Genomic DNA, 20,004 nt, shown 5'->3' on the forward strand with positions numbered 1-20,004 from the left:
TAAGGCCACTCAGCCTTTTTGACTGTTTCGTCGAGGGCATAACCAACCTCGTTCTGCCTCCCCCTGTTTTTCCCATCGGAGGGCGCCTCCATCATTTTTATCATCGCTGGGAGGCCATAACCTCCGACCTCTGGGTCCTTACCATCGTCAGGGAGGGATACTCTCTTCATTTCCATCGGGTCCCTCCAGACCACCCTCCAAGAGAGTATCCTTCCAACTTGACACAGACCGCCCTTCTTCTTCAGGAAGCTCAGGCTTTGCTCCGGCTTCGTGCCATAGAGCCAGTCCCGTCGGACCAACTGAACCAGGGGTTTTACTCCCGGTACTTCCTTGTTCCGAAGAAGACGGGCGACCTGCGGCCCATTTTGGACCTCAGGGTCCTCAACAAATTCCTTGTCAAAGAGAGGTTTCACATGCTGATCCTTGCTTCTCTCTACCCCCTCCTCGAGCAGAACGACTGGTTATGCTCTCTGGATCTCAAGGAGGCCTACACTCACATTCCCATTCATCCGGCCTCTCGCAAGTTCCTCAGATTTCGGGTGGGACATCTGCATCTGCAGTATCGAGTGCTTCCTTTCGGCCTCTCCTCGTCTCCCAGAGTATTTACGAAGTGTCTGGTAGTGGTGGCCGCTGCACTCCGGAACCAGGGTCTTCAGGTATTTCCCTACCTCGACGACTGGCTCATCAAGGCTCCCTCGGCCTCAGGGGTCATCTCGGCGACCCTGTCCACGATTCTATTCCTGCAGAGTTTGGGATTTGAGATCAGCTTCCCCAAATCTCATCTACAGCCTACACAGTCGCTCCCCTTCATCGGGGCGGTTCTGGATACCGTTCGCCTCAGAGCATTCCTTCCTCCTCAGCGCATGGATGCTCTTCTTCATCTCTGCCAATCTGTGTCTTCTCGCCAGTCCATCTCAGCGAGACACATGATGGTCCTCCTGGGCCATATGGCCTCTACAGTTCATGTGACACCGTTCGCCAGACTCCATCTCAGAATTCCTCAGTGGACCCTGGCATCTCAATGGACTCAGGTGTCAGATCCATTGTCTCGACACATCCTCGTCACTCCTGCTCTTCGGCAGTCTCTACTTTGGTGGATGACCTCTTCGAATCTATCCAGAGGTTTGCTGTTTCACATTCCACCCCACCAGAAGGTTCTCACGACCAATTCCTCGACCTATGCCTGGGGGGCACATCTGGATGGTCTTCGCACTCAGGGATTCTGGACCAGTGCGGACCGACTCCATCAAATCAATCTTCTGGAACTCAGAGCCATTTTCAATGCTCTTCAAACGTTTCAACATCTGCTTCACGACATGGTGGTCCTCATTCGCACAGACAATCAGGTCGCCATGTATTATGTCAACAAGCAGGGGGGCACGGGCTCGGCCTCCCTCTGCCAGGAAGCTCTCAAAGTCTGGGATTGGGCGGTTCGCCACAATGCCTTCCTCAAGGCTGTCTACATTCAGGGGAAGGACAATGTCTTGGCAGACAACTTGAGTCGTCTACTCCAGCCTCACGAATGGACTCTCCATTCCAACCCCCTTCATCAGATCTTTGCACAGTGGGGGACGCCTCAGATAGACCTCTTTGCGGCTCCCCACAACTTCAAACTGCCTCAGTTTTGCTCCAGGATCTACACTCCTCATCGCCTCGAGGCAGATGCCTTTCTGCTGGATTGGGGGAATCGCTTTCTGTATGCGTTTCCTCCATTTCCTCTCATTCAAAAGACTCTGGTCAAACTGAAGTCCGACCGTGCCACCATGATTCTGATAGCTCCTCGGTGGCCCAGACAACCTTGGTTCTCCCTTCTACTTCAACTCAGCAGCAGGGAGCCGGTCCTTCTTCCAGTGTTTCCTTCACTACTTACTCAACTTCAAGGATCACTGCTTCATCCCAACCTGCAGTCTCTCCACCTGACAGCTTGGTTCCTCTCAACATAACCCCTCACCAGTTTTCCCAGGCGGTGAGGGACGTCTTGGAGGCTTCCAGGAAGCCTGCTACTCGTCAATGCTACTCCCAAAAATGGTCTAGATTTTCTTCATGGTGTATTTCCAACTCTACGGAGCCTCGGCGAGCCTCTCTATCCTCTGTGTTGGACTATCTTCTACACCTTTCTCAGTCTGGTCTCAAGTCAACCTCTATACGAGTCCACCTGAGTGCGATTGCGGCTTTCCATCAGCCTCTGAAGGGGAAACCTCTCTCTGCGCATCCTGTGGTTTCCAGATTTATGAAAGGACTTTTTCATGTCAATCCTCCTCTCAAACTGCCTCCAGTGGTTTGGGATCTCAATGTTGTCCTTTCTCGACTTATGAAACCTCCTTTTGAGCCTCTCAACAAGGTTCCCCTCAAGTTTCTCACTTGGAAAGTGGTTTTCCTCGTGGCCCTCACCTCTGCTCGCAGGGTCAGTGAGCTTCAGGCCTTGGTGGCGGACCCGCCTTTCACAGTATTCCATCATGACAAGGTGGTCCTCCGCACTCATCCTAAATTCCTGCCTAAAGTGGTTTCTGAATTTCATCTCAACCAATCCATTGTGCTTCCAGTGTTTTTCCCAAAGCCTCATTCTCATCCTGGAGAATCAGCTCTTCACACTCTGGACTGTAAACGTGCTTTGGCTTTCTACCTGGCACGTACCAAACCACACAGAACTGCTCCTCAACTATTTGTCTCCTTTGATCCAAACAAGTTGGGATGCCCTGTCTCGAAGCGCTCCATCTCCAACTGGCCAAACAGTGTTACAAAATCTATTCTCCTAAGTTGCCAACTCTCCCACCATCCCATTGAGGTTAGCTTGGAGGTCACCCACTAGTGAGAATACCTGCCTGCTTGTCTTGGGATAAAGCAAAGTTACTTACCGTAACAGTTGTTATTCAGGGACAGCAGGCAGCTATTCTCACGTCCCACCCACCTCCCCTGGGTTGGCTTCTCTGCTAGCTACCTGAACTGAGGAGACACGCCCGGACCATCGGGCGGGAAGGCACTGGCACATGCGCGGTGCGGGCATCTCGAAACTTCTAAGTTTCTTCAAGCAAGTCATGCTTGTGAGACGTCCGTATCGGGGCTCTGTCGGATGACATCACCCACTAGTGAGAATAGCTGCCTGCTGTCCCTGGATAACAACTGTTACGGTAAGTAACATTGCTTTCTGCCAACTCCAGACTGCACCCTTTCTCTCTTGCTGCACCTTAAGCCTGGAACAAACTGCCTGAGTCAATATGTTAAGCTCCGTCCCTGGAACTATTCAAATCCAGAGTAAAACCCTACCTTTTTGAGAATGCATTTACCTCATAGCCCCTCACCCTACTCTCCCAGAGAAACTCCCTAAGCCCCTATAGACTCCTTTTACTAAGCTGCGCTAGCGTTTTTAGCACGTGCTGCAGATTAGCGTGCACTAACCCCCGTGTTACATGGAAAAAGTAATGCCAGCTCAATGGAGTCGTTGGCATCTAGCGTGTGTGGCATTGTAGTGCGCGCTAAGCGCATGCTAAAACTGCTAGCACAGCTTAGTAAAAGAAGCTCTATGTGTCTTGTCTGTTAATTTAGATTGTAAACTACCGAGCAGGGTCTGTCTCTTAAATATGTACAGTGCTGCGTATGCCTATCAGCGCTATAGAAATGTTAATAGTAGCAATGTTGGCGAGTTGTTTGTTTTGTTTTGTTTTTTTCTCTGACAAATTTACTGGAACACACATTCTGAAAGGTACTTGAATGACAAGGCATAAAAATGGATTGATTTAATTTATTAAAATATTAATTTTGTTGTAGGCTGGTAAACATGCATCTTTACTCTTGAAATTTTTACTTGTAGTGATCATTCAGGATATATACGGCCTGCACCTGTCCCTCGTAGTTTGAACAGTGACATTTCATATTTTGGTGTTGGAGGGAAACAAGCCGTCTTTTTTGTTGGACAGTCAGCCAGAGTAAGTATACAGTTTGTTTTATTCTTTGTCATTGGTATCTGTCCTATTGGAAGATTACCTGTATGTCATAATATCACCATTCTGCCAGTAAAACTTGTCGGTTAAGGGTTGCTCTATGGTTTCTGTGCATTTTACCCTATTTTAGTAATATGTTGTCTCCATTCATTCATTTGCATATCTATGCCCCTCCATGTCTTTTTATGCTAGAGGAGGAGTTCAATCAAAACATACATCTAAGTTTGATTTGGTTGTATGGCACTAGTTGCCCAAAGACAGCAGCCGTAAAATGTACATTCTCGAAAAGTATGTCTAAAATATTTTGTTTTTTGAAAATTGTCTATCTGGATGTCCAGGCATTTGATTGTCCAGACCACCACTACGTCTATCTTTATAACTAAAATCCTAGGCTTTTAGGCGGTATATCAAATATAATAAACTTAAAAACAAACAAATATGTTTTTGACCAAAAATTTATCCAAGTCCCAAGCAAGACCTTTTGGATGTGGGAGGGGCCAGCACTGTGATGGACTGGCCACCTAGACATGGCAACAGAGCAGTGGGGCGCACCTTACAGGGCACTGCTGTGAACTTCACTTAAAGGGTGCCACATAAACATCTTACCAGAACGCCCTTATAGGTTATGGTGAGCCCCCCAAAAACCCACTATACCCACTTGCCTACAAGTACAATAGCCCCTATGGCTGTGCTACCTATATAGCAGTAGGGTAGGATTTTGGTGGCCTCACATTTTCCACCATGAATGTAGTGGTTAGAGTGGCTTATTGGCCAGGGTCCACCTCTCTATGGTTCATTAGCCCACCCCCTAGGCTACTTAAGACACCTGTATGCAGCTCTACTAGGCTTTCCTATAGCAGGTGCTGATGTTCTGGAGACAGGTATGTACTTTTTTTATTCTGATCTTCGTGGGGGTGCGACAGGGTCAGTGAACATGGGGAGGAGTGTGTGTGGGTCTTCACTTTGTCTCTGCAGTGGTTATCTGGTCAGTTTGGATATCTTTTGAGCACTTATACCTGCTTTTATATCTTAACTCACACCGTATAAATTTAATCTAGGAAGTCTCGTAAAACATTTGATTATCCCTGCAGGTTGGCCCACATCCCATCTACATACCGCCCTAACCACTCCTCCAGAAACACTCCTTTCAGCACACAGCAGGATTCAGAAGCCTAAAAAGTCCCTGGATACGTCCAGAAAGTCATTCTGATTATCGGCACTTGGACGACCTGTCTTTTAGATTGTCCAAGTGCCAACTTGGGCGGGTTTTTAGACTTGTTTAAGTTTTGATTATGATCCCCATCGCATACAAGTACTTTGACAGCGTGGTGTAATTGTGCTATGGATGAGTTAGCAGATATTATACATTATCCCAGGACAAGCAGGCAGCATATTCTTAACGCATGGGTGACGTCACCGACGGAGCCCCGGTACGGACACTTTTAACTAGAAAGTTCTAGTTGGCCGCACTGCGCATGCGCGAGTGCCTTCCCGCCCGACAGAGGAGTGCGTGGTCCCCAGTTTCTTCGTTTCCGCGGAGCGAAGAAGACGCATGTGTTTTCAACGGAGGCCAAATGGCAGAGAGGGCAGAACAATGTTCTGGCAGAGAGGGCAGAACAATGGATAAATTTGGCAAGCGCCTTTATCAAAATTCCATGCTTGCCAACAGGGCTAATAATTACACCTTCCACTTCTCCTTCTACATGAAGCATTTGGTGCAACAACTTTCCTCCTTACAAAAGTACATCCCTGAGCGTAAGGTTCCTGTTTTTCAACAACAAATTTCCAGTTTACTCCAACTCCGGAAATTCATGGTGCGCTCCATTTATGACTCTTTTGAGCTGACCTCTCGAGCATCTGCCATGGCTGTTGCCATGAGGTGCCTGGCCTGGCTGAGAGTTTCTGACCTCGATATTAATCACCAAGACCGCCTGGCTAACACACCTTGACTTGGTGATGAACTCTTCGGGGAATCCCTGGACTCAACTACCCAGAAACTCTCGGCACACGAGACCAGGTGGGATACCCTGATCAAACCTAAGAAGAAGATTCCTGCTCGCCCCTACAGACAGCAGTCTTCCTACCAACGCAGGTTCTCGGCCAGACCTCTCAATCCGCCTCAACAACAGCCTCGCCGACCTCGTCAACAACACCAAACTCAGGCGCGCTCACAGTCTCACCAACCTGCCAAGCCTCTCCCTCCATCAAAACCATCTCAGCCCTTTTGACTCTTTTCTCCAGGGCATAGCCAGCCTTCCACCATCATTGCCTCTTCCTCAGCCGATCGGAGGACGCCTTCAACTCTTTCTCAGCCGTTGGGAGGTCATCACATCAGACCAGTGGGTCCTCAACATCATTCACCACGGCTACTCTCTAAACTTCCAGACTCTTCCACCAGACAATCCTCCCATAGAGTCTGTTTCTCACTCCTCCCAATCCCTCCTCCTCCTGAGGGAGGTCCAATCCCTCCTTCTTCTCAATGCCATCGAAGAGGTACCTCCAGACCAAAGGGGTCAGGGTTTCTACTCCTGCTACTTCCTGGTTCCCAAGAAGACAGGAGACCTCCGTCCCATCCTCTATCTCAGGGACCTCAACAAGTGTCTGGTCAGGGAGAAGTTCAGAATGCTCTCCCTTGCCACGCTTTACCCTTTTCTCTCTCAGCACGACTGGCTATGTTCCCTAGACCTCAAAGAGGCCTACACTCACATCCCAATCAATCTGACTTCACGGCACTACCTCCGATTTCAGGTACAGCACCGTCACTATCAGTACAAAGTGCTACCCTTTGGCCTCGCATCATCACCCCGGGTGTTCACCAAGTGCCTCATTGTGGTGGTGGCCTTTCTCAGGTCCCACAACCTCCAGGTGTTCCCCTACTTGGACGATTGGTTAGTGAAAGCACCTACGTCTCCTCTTGTGCTACAAGCCACTCAGCACACCATCTCCTTCCTCCACCTCCTGGGGTTCGAGATCAACTACCCCAAGTCGCATCTGCTTCCCACACAATGACTTCAGTTTATTGGAGCCGTCCTCGACACCACTCTGATGAGGGCGTTTCTCCCCTCAGATCGCCAACGGACCCTGCTCCACCTCTGCAGGCAGGTGCTCCGTCGTCGCTCCATTCCAGCTCGGCAAATGATGGTCCTCCTGGGCTACATGGCCTCGACGGTCCATGTGCTTCCTCTGGCGCGACTACACCTCAGGACACCTCAATGGACTCTGGCCAACCAATGGTCACAGACCACAGATCCTCTTTCTCATCCCATCTCTGTGACATCGTCTCTTCAGCAATCTCTTCACTGGTGGTTGAACTCCTCCAATCTTTCCAGGGGCCTCCTCTTTCATCTGCCCCCTCACTCCATGATCATAACCACGGATGCCTCCCCCTATGCATGGGGAGCTCACCTGGGAGATCTTCGCACCCAGGGACTCTGAACCCATCAGGAGCGTCAACATCACATCAACTTCCTCGAACTCAGGGCCATGTTCTATGCTCTCAAGGCCTTCCAGCACCTTCTCTACCCTCAGGTTCTTCTCCTATGCACAGACAACCAAGTCGCCATGTACTACATAAACAAGCAAGGCGGCACCGGATCTCCCCTCCTCTGTCAGGAGGCCATCCGCATCTGGACCTGGACCTGGGCCACAGGCCACAGTCTCTTCCTTAAGGCTGTCTATATCCAGGGCGAACAGAACTCCCTGGCTGACAATCTCAGCCGCATCCTTCAACCTCACGAGTGGACTCTGGATCCTCCCACACTCCGCTCCATCTTTGCTTGCTGGGGCACTTCTCAGGTGGACCTCTTTGCAGCTCCTCACAACCATCAGCTGCCCCAGTTCTGCTCCAGACTCTTCTCTCCTCATAGTCTGGCCTCGGATGCATTCCTGCTCGACTGGGCGAATCGGTTCCTCTATGCCTTCCCTCCACTGCCTCTGATGTTGCGGACGTTATTCAAACTTCACAGGGACAGAGCCACCATGATTCTCATCGCCCCTCGGTGGCCTCGCCAACACTGGTTCTCCCTCCTGCTTCAGCTCAACTCCAGGGTGCCCATTCCTCTTCCTGTGTTTCCTACTCTACTTACGCAGCAGCATCAGTCTCTACTACATCCCAATCTGTCCTCGCTCCACCTGACAGCTTGGTTTCTCTCGGGCTGACCTCTCCAGAGAATCTGTCTCAGCCTGTCCGTCACATTTTGGATGCCTCCAGGAAACCGGCCACCCTCCAATGTTACCATCAGAAGTGGACCAGGTTCTCCTCTTGGTGTCTACTGCATCACCACGATCCCACCTCATTGGCGGTGGAAACTGTACTGGACTATTTGCTCTCTCTGTCCGACGCTGGCCTCAAGTCTATCTCAATCAGAGTCCATCTCAGCGCCATCACTGCGTTTCATGATCCGATCCTCGGAAAACCGCTTACGGCTCATCCCCTGGTTTCCCGGTTCATGAGAGGCCTCTTCAATGTCAAACCGCCTCTGAAGCCTCCTCCAGTCATCTGGGACCTGAATGTGGTTTTATCAGCCCTCATGAAACCTCCCTTTGAGCCTCTTGCCACTACTTCACTCAAATTTCTGAAGTGGAAGGTGCTTTTCCTCATTGCCATCACCTCTGCCAGGAGGGTTAGTGAGCTGCATGCACTGGTTGCCGACCCACCTTTCACTGTTTTTCACCATGACAAGGTGGTTCTGCGTACCCATCCTAAATTCCTTCCCAAGGTGGTCTCGGACTTCCACCTCAACCAATCCATTGTGTTGCCTGTCTTTTTCCCTAAGCCCCATTCTCATCCTGGGGAACAGGCGTTGCACACGCTGGACTGTAAGCGTGCCCTTGCATACTACCTTGACCGTACCAGGGCTCACCGCTCGTCCCCTCAGCTCTTTTTGTCCTTCGACCCTAACCGTCTAGGTCGCCCTGTCTCTAAACGGACGCTTTCTAACTGGTTTGCTGCCTGCATTGCGTTCTGTTATGCTCGGGCCGGTCTCTCACTGGAAGGTGCTGTCACAGCCCACAGGGTCAGAGCTATGGCTGCTTCTGTGGCTTTCCTCCGTTCCACGCCCATCGAGGAAATCTGCAAGGCTGCCATTTGGTCCTCAGTTCACACGTTCACTACTCACTACTGTCTGGATACCTTCTCCAGACGGGATGGACACTTCGGCCAATCTGTGTTACATAATTTATTTTCCTAATGGCCAACCATCCCTCCTCCCTTTCTGTTAGCTTAGAGGTCACCCATGCGTTAAGAATATGCTGCCTGCTTGCCCTGGGATAAAGCACAGTTACTTACCGTAACAGGTGTTATCCAGGGAAAGCAGGCAGATATTCTTACGTCCCACCCACCTCCCCGGGTTGGCTTCTTAGCTGGCTTATCTTAACTGGGGACCACGCACTCCTCCGTCGGGCGGGAAGGCACTCGCGCATGCGTGGTGCGGCCAACTAGAACTTTCTAGTTAAAAGTGTCCGTACCGGGGCTCCGTCGGTGACGTCACCCATGTGTTAAGAATATCTGCCTGCTGTCCCTGGATAACACCTGTTACGGTAAGTAACTGTGCTGTACATGCCCACGTTCAGCTCATCCAATGAAGGAGAGAAACAGTTGCTCCTCTTCCTCAGCACATTTCTTTGCTGGTGCTGTTGTCTGTTTATACAGTGTGTGTTAACAATTTGTAGATGGGTTCAGCAGTTTGTGCTTTTACTAGATCTATTGTAGTTGAACCTTTTTATATATAAAAAAATAACTAGTTTTTATTAATTTCAAATTAAACAGATGATAAGTAAGCCTATGGAATCTCAAGATGTACATGAACTGATTCTGTCCAAAGAGGATTTTGAGAAAAAAGAGAGAAATAAAGAATCAATATACAGTGGTTTTATTAGAAATCGAAAGGTAAAAGTATCTCAGTTTTTTCCCTTTAATTTCAATGATCTTTCCTTTCAAAGTCAATAAAAGATGTAGGATGTACAGAAGAAGAATAGGGAAGAAAGATTTATGGAGGATTTTGATTAAATAACAGATGGTGCACTCAGTTGGAAAGATGTTTGTACCTATCACTAAAAATATTTTTTTCTTGAGTTAATATGGGTTATTTATTGACACATTCTCCACCAGTAGTGTTCTGCATTTCTGCTTCACAGTTTTGGAAATAGCATATGTATCGTTAGCTTATTTTAAAATGTAAACCTTTTATTTTTTTAATCTTAATTCCCCCTTTTAACTTTCTATCAAAGATTTTTTTTCATCTAATGAAATCCGGCCTGTGTAGTGTGGTATTTTTTTGTCAAGGTATTTTTATTGAAAGATTTTAGAAAATATAAACCAGTGGAAATTACTAGAACAATAATCAGTAAATATGAGATGAATATGACAACGGTATAATGCATGAGATATCAAACAGAGAAATTTCGTTTAGATACTATCAAGCAAGGTAGTAACATCATAAAAAAAAACAAAAACATCTCAATAAACAATAACAACAAACCACAGATAGGTAGAGTGAATCATCCTGGGTATAAATAAATGAAACTAGCAATAATAAAAATAAGGAAAAATAAAGGGTACTGTGAACTTGCCATTCATGAGTTCATAGTAGAAAGGTAATCTTTTAGCAGATTCCATCTGGATTGAAAGTTTGGCACTCTATTGTATGATTTGGCAAGGTAAGCTTCCATTCTATAAGTTGAACAGACTAGATTCCACCAGTGTGGATAGGAGGCCTTAGATAAATCCTTCCATGTGGAAAGAAGAATTTTCAAGGCTAAGGTGATTAGCATATCTAGTAGGTAGAGATCTTTCTCAGGGATTAATTGGTTAAATGAAAATGATTTAAGGAGGAGCATTTGATATGAGAGAGCAACATTTATGTTAAAAATTGAACATATTGTGTTCCAAACAGAGTGCCAAAATGCCTGAATTAGTGGGCAGGAATATAATAGACCAGCAGTTTTTAGAATATGAAGCGTCAATCTTATTAGATTTGATAGGAGTCCATTGTGCTCTATTGAGAAAGAAGAACATATTCTGCAGGATTGAAGCAGATCTAGATGTTTTGAATGTAGATGCGAAGATGGAGGACCAAGCAACGTCAGGTATAGAAATCCCTATGTCATGTTCCCATGCTGATTGTAAAGGTGCTAAGTGATTGGGCGAGAAGGATTTAAGCAATTTATAAAAATGCGATGCTGCATGACCCTGGGCAAGAAATTTCTAGGATTGATTGTACAAAGTGGAGGGAGAGTGTAAGAGCGATGAGAGAAGACCTGATTTTTTGATTGCTGACCGAAGCTGCAACCAGCGAAAAAAGTTGGATTCTGTGAGGGAGAAGGAGGTCATCATTTCCTGAAAGGTGAATAGTGATCCATCAGGATGACACACAGAGCCCACATCCCATACTTGATGATGGAACCAGGAGGGGCAAGAGAAGGGTTTCTTATCCATCAAAATATATTTATTAAACCATAGGGGGCAAAATGCTGATTTATTCAAAGGGATCTCCAACTGGGAATCGAGAGCTGTTAAGACCTTGTAAGTAGTGAGCATAATAGGATTTTGTTTAATACGTGGTAAATTGTTTGTTCCCATGATACGTAGTAAGGGGAAAGGATATAAAAGGGAAAGTTCTAAGTGTAGCCAATTAGGGATATCTGTAGATGAGGGATTAGAAAGCCATTCTACACCCTGCCTCAAAATAAATGCTTTATGATAGAGAAGATCTGGGAAATTAACCCCACCAGAGTTACGTGGAGCTTTTAGTTTTTGAAGAGAAATTCTATGAGGCTTTCCATTCCATAAGAAACGCAACAATAGATGCTCAATTTATTTATAAAAGAAGATGGAAATAATACAGGAAACATATTGAAGATATATATAATCTTGGGAACTACCATCATCTTTATGGTGTCTAATCGACCCCACCAAGAGAGATGTAAGGGGGACCAGGAGGATAGAGAGTTCTGAACCTGTGAGAGAATTTTAGAAGAGATCAATTGTTGGGACGACCTAATGTCTTTATCAAATGGTAAACCTAAGTACTTAATACCAGAAGTAACCCATGAAAAGGGTTGGGTCGCATGGATGAAAGAAGGACTAAAATCATGAAGAGGCATAACCTCAGATTTATCCCAGTTAATTTTATATCCTGAAAATAGGGAGAATGATGAGATCAAGCGTATTAATGCAGAAAGTGAATGTTCGGGATCAGTTAAGTATAAAAGGACATCATCTGCGTAGGCAGAAATTTTGATCTCAATCGAAGCCATGGAGATTCCTTTAATATCAGGAGAGAGACGGATGGCAGCAAGAAGGGGTTCTAAAGCTAAGTTAAACAAGAGTGGGACATAGGGCATCCCTGACGAGTGCCTCTGTGTAGTGTGAATGGTGCGGATGCCTCATCATTAATAATGAGTTTAGCAGTGGGGGATTCATATAGTAGGGAAATCATATGAATAAGGGATGGAGGAAATCTAAATCTAGAGAGGACGGCAAACAGGTATTTCCACTCCACTCTATCGAATGCTTTCTCAGCGTCTAAAGAGACAATTACAGAGGGTTGAGTAAACAATTGAGAGGAGTGGAGTACATGACATAAGAGTCTAGTGTTGTCTGCACCGTAGCGACCCTTTAGAAAACCCACCTGGTCCCTATGAATCAGACAAGACATTATCTTTTCTAAGCGAAAAACCAAAATTTTAGCATAAATTTTATAGTCCAGATTTAAAAGAGATATAGGCCGATAATTCTTCACAAGATCAGGGTCTCTGTTCGGCTTTGGGAGAACTATGATGTTTGCTTCAAGAAATCTATGTAGAGAGGCTGGAGCATCCTGGATACCTTGATAATATGAGCGTAAATGAGGAGTCAGAAGAGCTGAGAATGATTTGTAGAATTCAGAGGATAACCCATCAGGACCAGGCGCTTTAGCTGAAGGTAGAGATGAGATGGCACGTGCAATTTCATCGGCGGAAATAGGTGCTTGTAATGAATGACATTGTTGGTCAGAAAGAGTTGGTAAGTCAAGTGATTGGAGGAAATCTTGAATGGATGAAGAGGAGGTGGAGGTAGATTCTGAAGTGTAGAGATGTTCATAAAATGTACGAAAGTCTTCTAATATATCCTTGGTTGTATTGTGAAGATGACCTTTTTCAGATTTGATATGGGTGATGCGGTTTTTTGAATGTTTACCTTTCAGATAAAGAGCAAGTAGATGACCCGATTTGTTGGAAGAGGCATAGTATGTGGTTGATCGGCGAAATAAGGAAGCAGAAGCCATGGAACTGAAGAGTTCATTATATTGGAATTTGAGTTGTTGCAGCTTTTTGTAAATCTCAGGATCATGACGACTATAAAGTTGTGATTGATAGGTATGAATGTCTGCTTCAAGTAGGTGCAAATTAGATTTTTTTTGTTTCAATTGGAAGGCTGAGAAGCTAATAGCTTTTCCACGCAGCCATGCTTTGTAAGCTTCCCAAACTATGGAGAAATCATTGACTGAAGAAATGTTAGTATCAAAGAATGATTGAGATTCCTCCTTGATATGCGATATGAAAGAGTCATCATGTAGCAGGAAGTTATTAAGTCTCCATAGCCTGGATGTAGGAGATGTAGCCCAATTGAGGTGACAGGAGACAGCCGCATGGTCTGAAATAGAGATGTCATGTATGCGAGTCGATGAAACAATGTTCAATAGGTCTTTGGAACCTAGGATATAGTCAATTCTTGAGTAGGTTTGGTGGGGTGCAGAGTAGAAAGTAAAATCCTTGGTGGTTGGATGAAATATTCTCCATATATCGGACCAGCCAAATGAATCCATCAGATTTTTAACTGAAGATCTAACTCGAAGTTTGGCTGGACGGCAATTCGATGATCGGTCAATAAAGGGGTCCAGTGGGAAATTAAAGTCTCCTGCAAATATGGTGTCCGTAGTTAGTGAAGAGTGACAAAGAGTTTGAAATTATTGAAAGAAGGAGGGGTCATCTGCGTTAGGGGCATAGATGTTGAACAATTTTATTGGTTTCCCAGCTATGGAGCCTTCCAGAAAAGACCAGCGACCACTAGGATCAAACTTGTGAGCGGAAAGTTGAAAGTTAAGGGATTTCTTAATCAAAGTGATGACCCCATTCTTCTTACCCAAGGCAGGGGCGGCAAAGCAATATTGAACCCACCCGCCAGTGAGTTTTTTAGCTTCTTCTGCGCTGATATGGGATTCTTGCAGGAGGCAGATATCAGCTTCGAGGTGCTTGAAATAGTGCAGGATCTTTTTCCTTTTGAGAAGACTACTGATTCCCTTGACATTCAGGGAGACAATGTGTATTTTAACCATTAAGGATTGATATGACTGGTGAATGACCACAGATGATGTTCAAAAAAGGCATATAGCCTCTGCTCAGCAGGAGATGAGATATGAATGACGGCTTGATTACCAATAGTTGAGTAGGTAATTTTCACAGCATACAAAAAGGAGGATGAAAGTAAAAAAGAAGAGGATGATTCATTCTGATAATGATCTGGATCATAAAAACAAACAAAGATCCAGAGATGGGATTCCATGCTGACAAGAGGTGCTCAGCTAGACCTCCCCTCGAACCAAAAATGAGTATCAGATGATGCAGAGTAAACCTCACAAAACTTAAATTGAGTAACAGTTCCAGGAAGAAAAGGTCAGGTCATAGCTCCTACTGTGATATCCAAGAATTTTTGAAGGTCGACTGGATCGTCAAAGTTTTTGGTGGTATTATGGTAAGTTATCTTCATCCTTGCAGGATAGAATAGTCCATATTGGGCTCCTATATTTTTGAGCTGAGGTCTCATGGCCAGGAAAGCCTTCCGCCTTTGTGCTGTTGTTTTAGCCAGGTCAGGGACTATCAGAATTTTTTTACCATCCACTTGCAATGTTGAAGAAGATTTAGCAGCTTGCAGGATTTGGATGGCTTGAGTGTAGCGTAATAATTTTAGTACTACAGGCCTAGGAGGTTTGGCAGGCAAAGGTGGACCCGAGGGGACCCTATGTGCGTGCTCAATCTCGAGCGGAGGGTCAAATTGGAGCTTTAAAGTAGTAGGGAGAAAGGAAAGCAGGAAAGACAGGAGATCTGACCCTTCAGATGATTCTGGGAGCCCGATGATATGAACGTTGCTCCGACGCATTCTGTTGGAAAGATCTTCAATATCACATTGTAGAACAGACATCTTGCGAAAGTCACGTTGGATTTCTAAATACTGAGAATCGTGCGCTGCAAGTCTTTCCTCTGCCAGATCAATGCGAGCATTTTGTTGCTTTAAGTTGTGTAAGTATGCCTCCGATTTCGTTTTTAATATCTGCCGTGGCGGCTAAGTTTTCTTGCATTAATTCTCGCAAAACGTGGAGATCATGTGAGATTGAATCTCCCTGCGTTGTGGCGCCAGACACGGAGGCCTTAATCGGGGAGGGCGGTTCATGTTTAGATCTTTTAGGCGCTGGCTGCGCCGCAGCCGGACCCGCTGGAGGAGCGGTTTCGGGCTTATTAGCTTTAGCCGACATTCCGCTGCCGAAGAGCTACTTGCACTGACCTGATACGGCTCTCTGTGAGGTTTAAATTAATTTTTGCAACGAGGGTCGGAACGGAGAGAAGGCGCTAAGCTGCCATCTTGAAAACGTGCACATGACGTCCCCCCGTGTAGTGTGGTATTAGCATAAATGATGAAGTACAACTTAATTGAATTGGCAGCTACAACAACAATTCTAATTCTTCCCTCCTAGAGAGTCATCCTTGTTGCAAGAAGATAATGTATCACTTGGAGGTCAAGTCCTAGCTACAGGATTGATTCATACCAGGCTAAGGTTATGCTTTCTATTTAAATATTCTTGCTTTTGCAAGGCAGCCCCCATGAGTTTGTCAGATTTGGTGTGATTGCTTTACTATGTAAATCTAAAACCAAAGCAAGGGAAAGAATAATAAATAAAACAATTATACTAAAGCAAGTCATGCAAGTCTTAAAGAGACAGCCTTAAGCTTCTGGGCCAATCGGAGTCTTAGGCCGTTCCCTGGCACAACCCAGAATGCATTGGGGAGGGGAAAACTCGTCATTTTGAAGAGGCGGGCCTGTTGGCTGGAAGGATTAGGCATCCCTCTGACTGGCCTTCTTAAAACAAAGTAAGGGGAGGCTGGAGGGAGGGACTGGGCATCCTTCCCGCTGCGGTGGGGTGGGGAGGGATTGCTTAATGGCATCCCTCCTATCAGGAGGGGGGTTGGTATGTTTAATGGCAGTGGCAGGAGGGAGAGATCATCCTTCCTGCTGCTGGAGGGGAGTGGGTGGGTGTCCGGGGAAAGGTTGCTTAACAACAGCAGCGGGAGGGAGTGGGTGTACCTCTCGTTGCCGGTGGGGGGTTGCTTGACAGTGGCAAAAGTTTCTGGCAGGTCTGAGCTTTCAAACCTTATTTTATTCCAGGACAAGCATATTCTCACTGATGGGTGACGTCACCATGGAGCCCCGGTACGGATACTTCAAGAGCTTGACAACCGCACCGCGCATGTGTGCGGTCCCTCAGTTCTTTAGTTTCCGCGAAGCTAAGAAGTCGCGTTTTCAACGGCTGTTGAAAAATTTCCTTTCGCTAGGCCAGCCGAAGGGAGACTGCAGTAGCAAGCACGTGGTGGAGCAGTGAGCGGAGCGGAGGAGCAGTGAGTGGAGGGAGAGTGCGCTTGAAGAGAAAGAGGAGCAGAGAAGGCTGAAATAGCGGAGAGGGTGGAAGGAGTGAAAGTAGGAGCGGAGAAGGCAGGAAAAGCAAAGGGAGAGGCGGAAAAAGCAGTAAAGAGGAGCGGACAGAGGTGCACAGTGATCGGAGGAAGTAGAGAGGGAGGCAGATGGGACACGGGAGGCGGGAGGTAACTCCGCCTACCCCCGACGTCACAGCCGAACTCCCCCATAAAAGTGGCCGAGCCAACGGCGCACAGCTGTTCGGCACGCGGCGAAGGTGAGCAGCAAATGCGCTCGCCTTAGCGAGAGCGCCTTTGCGAAGGGCCTCAAGGAAGGGCTCCGGATTACCACCAAGGTGAGATCTCATCACATAACAAGGCGGAGTACAACCACCAGGCACATATAGCTAGCTAATTTTACTTTTAGACTATCTTTTAAACTGTCTATAACTTTCTATAACTAGCTATTAACTTTTAGACTATTTTTTAAACTGTCTATAACTTTCTATAACTAGCTATTAACTTTTAGACTATCTTTTAAACTGTCTATAACTTTCTATAACTAGCTATTAACTTTTAGACTATCTTTTAAACTGTCTATAACTTTCTATAACTAGCTATTAACTTTTAGACTATCTTTTAAACTGTCTATAACTTTCTATAACTAGCTATTAACTTTTAGACTATCTTTTAAACTGTCTATAACTTTCTATAACTAGCTATTAACTTTTAGACTATCTTTTAAACTGTCTATAACTTTCTATAACTAGCTATTAACTTTTAGACTATCTTTTAAACTGTCTATAACTTTCTATAACTAGCTATTAACTTTTAGACTATCTTTTAAACTGTCTATAACTTTCTATAACTAGCTATTAACTTTTAGACTATCTTTTAAACTGTCTATAACTTTCTATAACTAGCTATTAACTTTTAGACTATCTTTTAAACTGTCTATAACTTTCTATAACTAGCTATTAACTTTTAGACTATCTTTTAAACTGTCTATAACTTTCTATAACTAGCTATTAACTTTTAGACTATCTTTTAAACTGTCTATAACTTTCTATAACTAGCTATTAACTTTTAGACTATCTTTTAAACTGTCTATAACTTTCTATAACTAGCTATTAACTTTTAGACTATCTTTTAAACTGTCTATAACTTTCTATAACTAGCTATTAACTTTTAGACTATCTTTTAAACTGTCTATAACTTTCTATAACTAGCTATTAACTTTTAGACTATCTTTTAAACTGTCTATAACTTTCTATAACTAGCTATTAACTTTTAGACTATCTTTTAAACTGTCTATAACTTTCTATAACTAGCTATTAACTTTTAGACTATCTTTTAAACTGTCTATAACTTTCTATAACTAGCTATTAACTTTTAGACTATCTTTTAAACTGTCTATAACTTTCTATAACTAGCTATTAACTTTTAGACTATCTTTTAAACTGTCTATAACTTTCTATAACTAGCTATTAACTTTTAGACTATCTTTTAAACTGTCTATAACTTTCTATAACTAGCTATTAACTTTTAGACTATCTTTTAAACTGTCTATAACTTTCTATAACTAGCTATTAACTTTTAGACTATCTTTTAAACTGTCTATAACTTTCTATAACTAGCTATTAACTTTTAGACTATCTTTTAAACTGTCTATAACTTTCTATAACTAGCTATTAACTTTTAGACTATCTTTTAAACTGTCTATAACTTTCTATAACTAGCTATTAACTTTTAGACTATCTTTTAAACTGTCTATAACTTTCTATAACTAGCTATTAACTTTTAGACTATCTTTTAAACTGTCTATAACTTTCTATAACTAGCTATTAACTTTTAGACTATCTTTTAAACTGTCTATAACTTTCTATAACTAGCTATTAACTTTTAGACTATCTTTTAAACTGTCTATAACTTTCTATAACTAGCTATTAACTTTTAGACTATCTTTTAAACTGTCTATAACTTTCTATAACTAGCTATTAACTTTTAGACTATCTTTTAAACTGTCTATAACTTTCTATAACTAGCTATTAACTTTTAGACTATCTTTTAAACTGTCTATAACTTTCTATAACTAGCTATTAACTTTTAGACTATCTTTTAAACTGTCTATAACTTTCTATAACTAGCTATTAACTTTTAGACTATCTTTTAAACTGTCTATAACTTTCTATAACTAGCTATTAACTTTTAGACTATCTTTTAAACTGTCTATCAAACTTTCATACCAGGTAGACCCTTCTAACTAGCCAACAAGCAGACAGACCTTTCAAACTAAACAACAGGCAGACCTTACTAGTCATTCTATCCTTCAAACTTTCAAACCATTTAACAGGCAGACCTATCTAGCCAACTAACAAACAGGCAGACTTCACTAACAATTAACTGACTACCTCTATCCTTCAAACATTCACACTATCTGACAGGCAGGCGGACATAACTAACAAATAACTAACTATCAAAAATCTAACTAACAAAAAAAAACCAAAAAAAACTTGAAAATGGCAGGAAGAACTAGAATCAACAAGACTACAATCAAGACAGGCAGTCCAGTCACTGAAGGGATCCAGGGGGTGGCCACGATCCACGTGCAGACGGAGGGAGAGCCAGGACGGAGGACAGAGGTCTCTGTACAGACCAAGGCCATCCCCAAGCAGATGATTACAGTTTCCACACAGACAGAAGAGATGGATCAGCTAGATGAGAGGCATCTTGCAGGAGCTGAGGAGCCTGAGAGAGGAGGTAAAGCGCTTAAGAAGCATCCGAGAAGATGAGGCCTTCATCGACGGAGTTATCCAGGAGCTGTCCCAGATCACCGAACAGGAATCAGACAAGACCATCCTCGAGATGCCCAAAACGACCAAACCTGCAACCTTGAAACCAACGATTGGGATACAAGAAGAGGCTGGAAACGCTGACTCCTGGCAGCTGGTAACTTCCTCCACAGGCAAACACAGAAGACCTTCCTCTTCTTCTGTCTCTTTCTCTCGCATACAGGGCAGTTTTACATCGACCCCCAAATCACCTTGAGGAACAGATTCCAGCTATTACAGGAAGGACCTGAGAATGAGGTACAGGAAGTTGTCCAACAGACGGTTCCAATTCCGGAGACAACAGGAAGGCTCGCTCCAAAGAAGCGCAGAGTGGTGCTGAGGGGCACCGAGGGACCAATTTTCAGACCAGATATGCAATCAAGAGAGGTTTGCTTTTTGCCAGGGGCCAGGATCCGGGATGTAACCGCCTGCCTAGACAGACTCGTCAAGCCCCAAGACCACTTCCCCATGCTTCTCATCCACGTCGAAACAAACGACACTGCCAGGAACACCCCGGAGAGCATACCCGAGGACTTTGGAGCACTTGGTGAGAAGCTGAGGAGGGGCAAGGG

The 20,004-nt window shown here is 44.6% G+C and overlaps 1 protein-coding gene across 2 annotated transcripts in view; it reads left to right on the top strand.

The window, feature by feature from the left end:
- The window catches only part of SMCHD1 (structural maintenance of chromosomes flexible hinge domain containing 1), a 719,028-nt gene that overhangs the window by 81,318 nt on the left and 617,706 nt on the right, over positions 1 to 20,004 (top strand). For both annotated transcript variants that reach the window (XM_033933958.1, XM_033933959.1), the window contains exons 6-7: positions 3,809 to 3,923; positions 9,706 to 9,825. In XM_033933958.1, the coding sequence (XP_033789849.1) occupies positions 3,809 to 3,923; positions 9,706 to 9,825 (235 nt within the window). The remainder of the gene's footprint in view (positions 1 to 3,808; positions 3,924 to 9,705; positions 9,826 to 20,004) is intronic.

The sequence above is a fragment of the Geotrypetes seraphini genome, chromosome 2 (genome assembly GCF_902459505.1).
Source record: "Geotrypetes seraphini chromosome 2, aGeoSer1.1, whole genome shotgun sequence".
Lineage (NCBI taxonomy): Eukaryota > Metazoa > Chordata > Amphibia > Gymnophiona > Dermophiidae > Geotrypetes > Geotrypetes seraphini.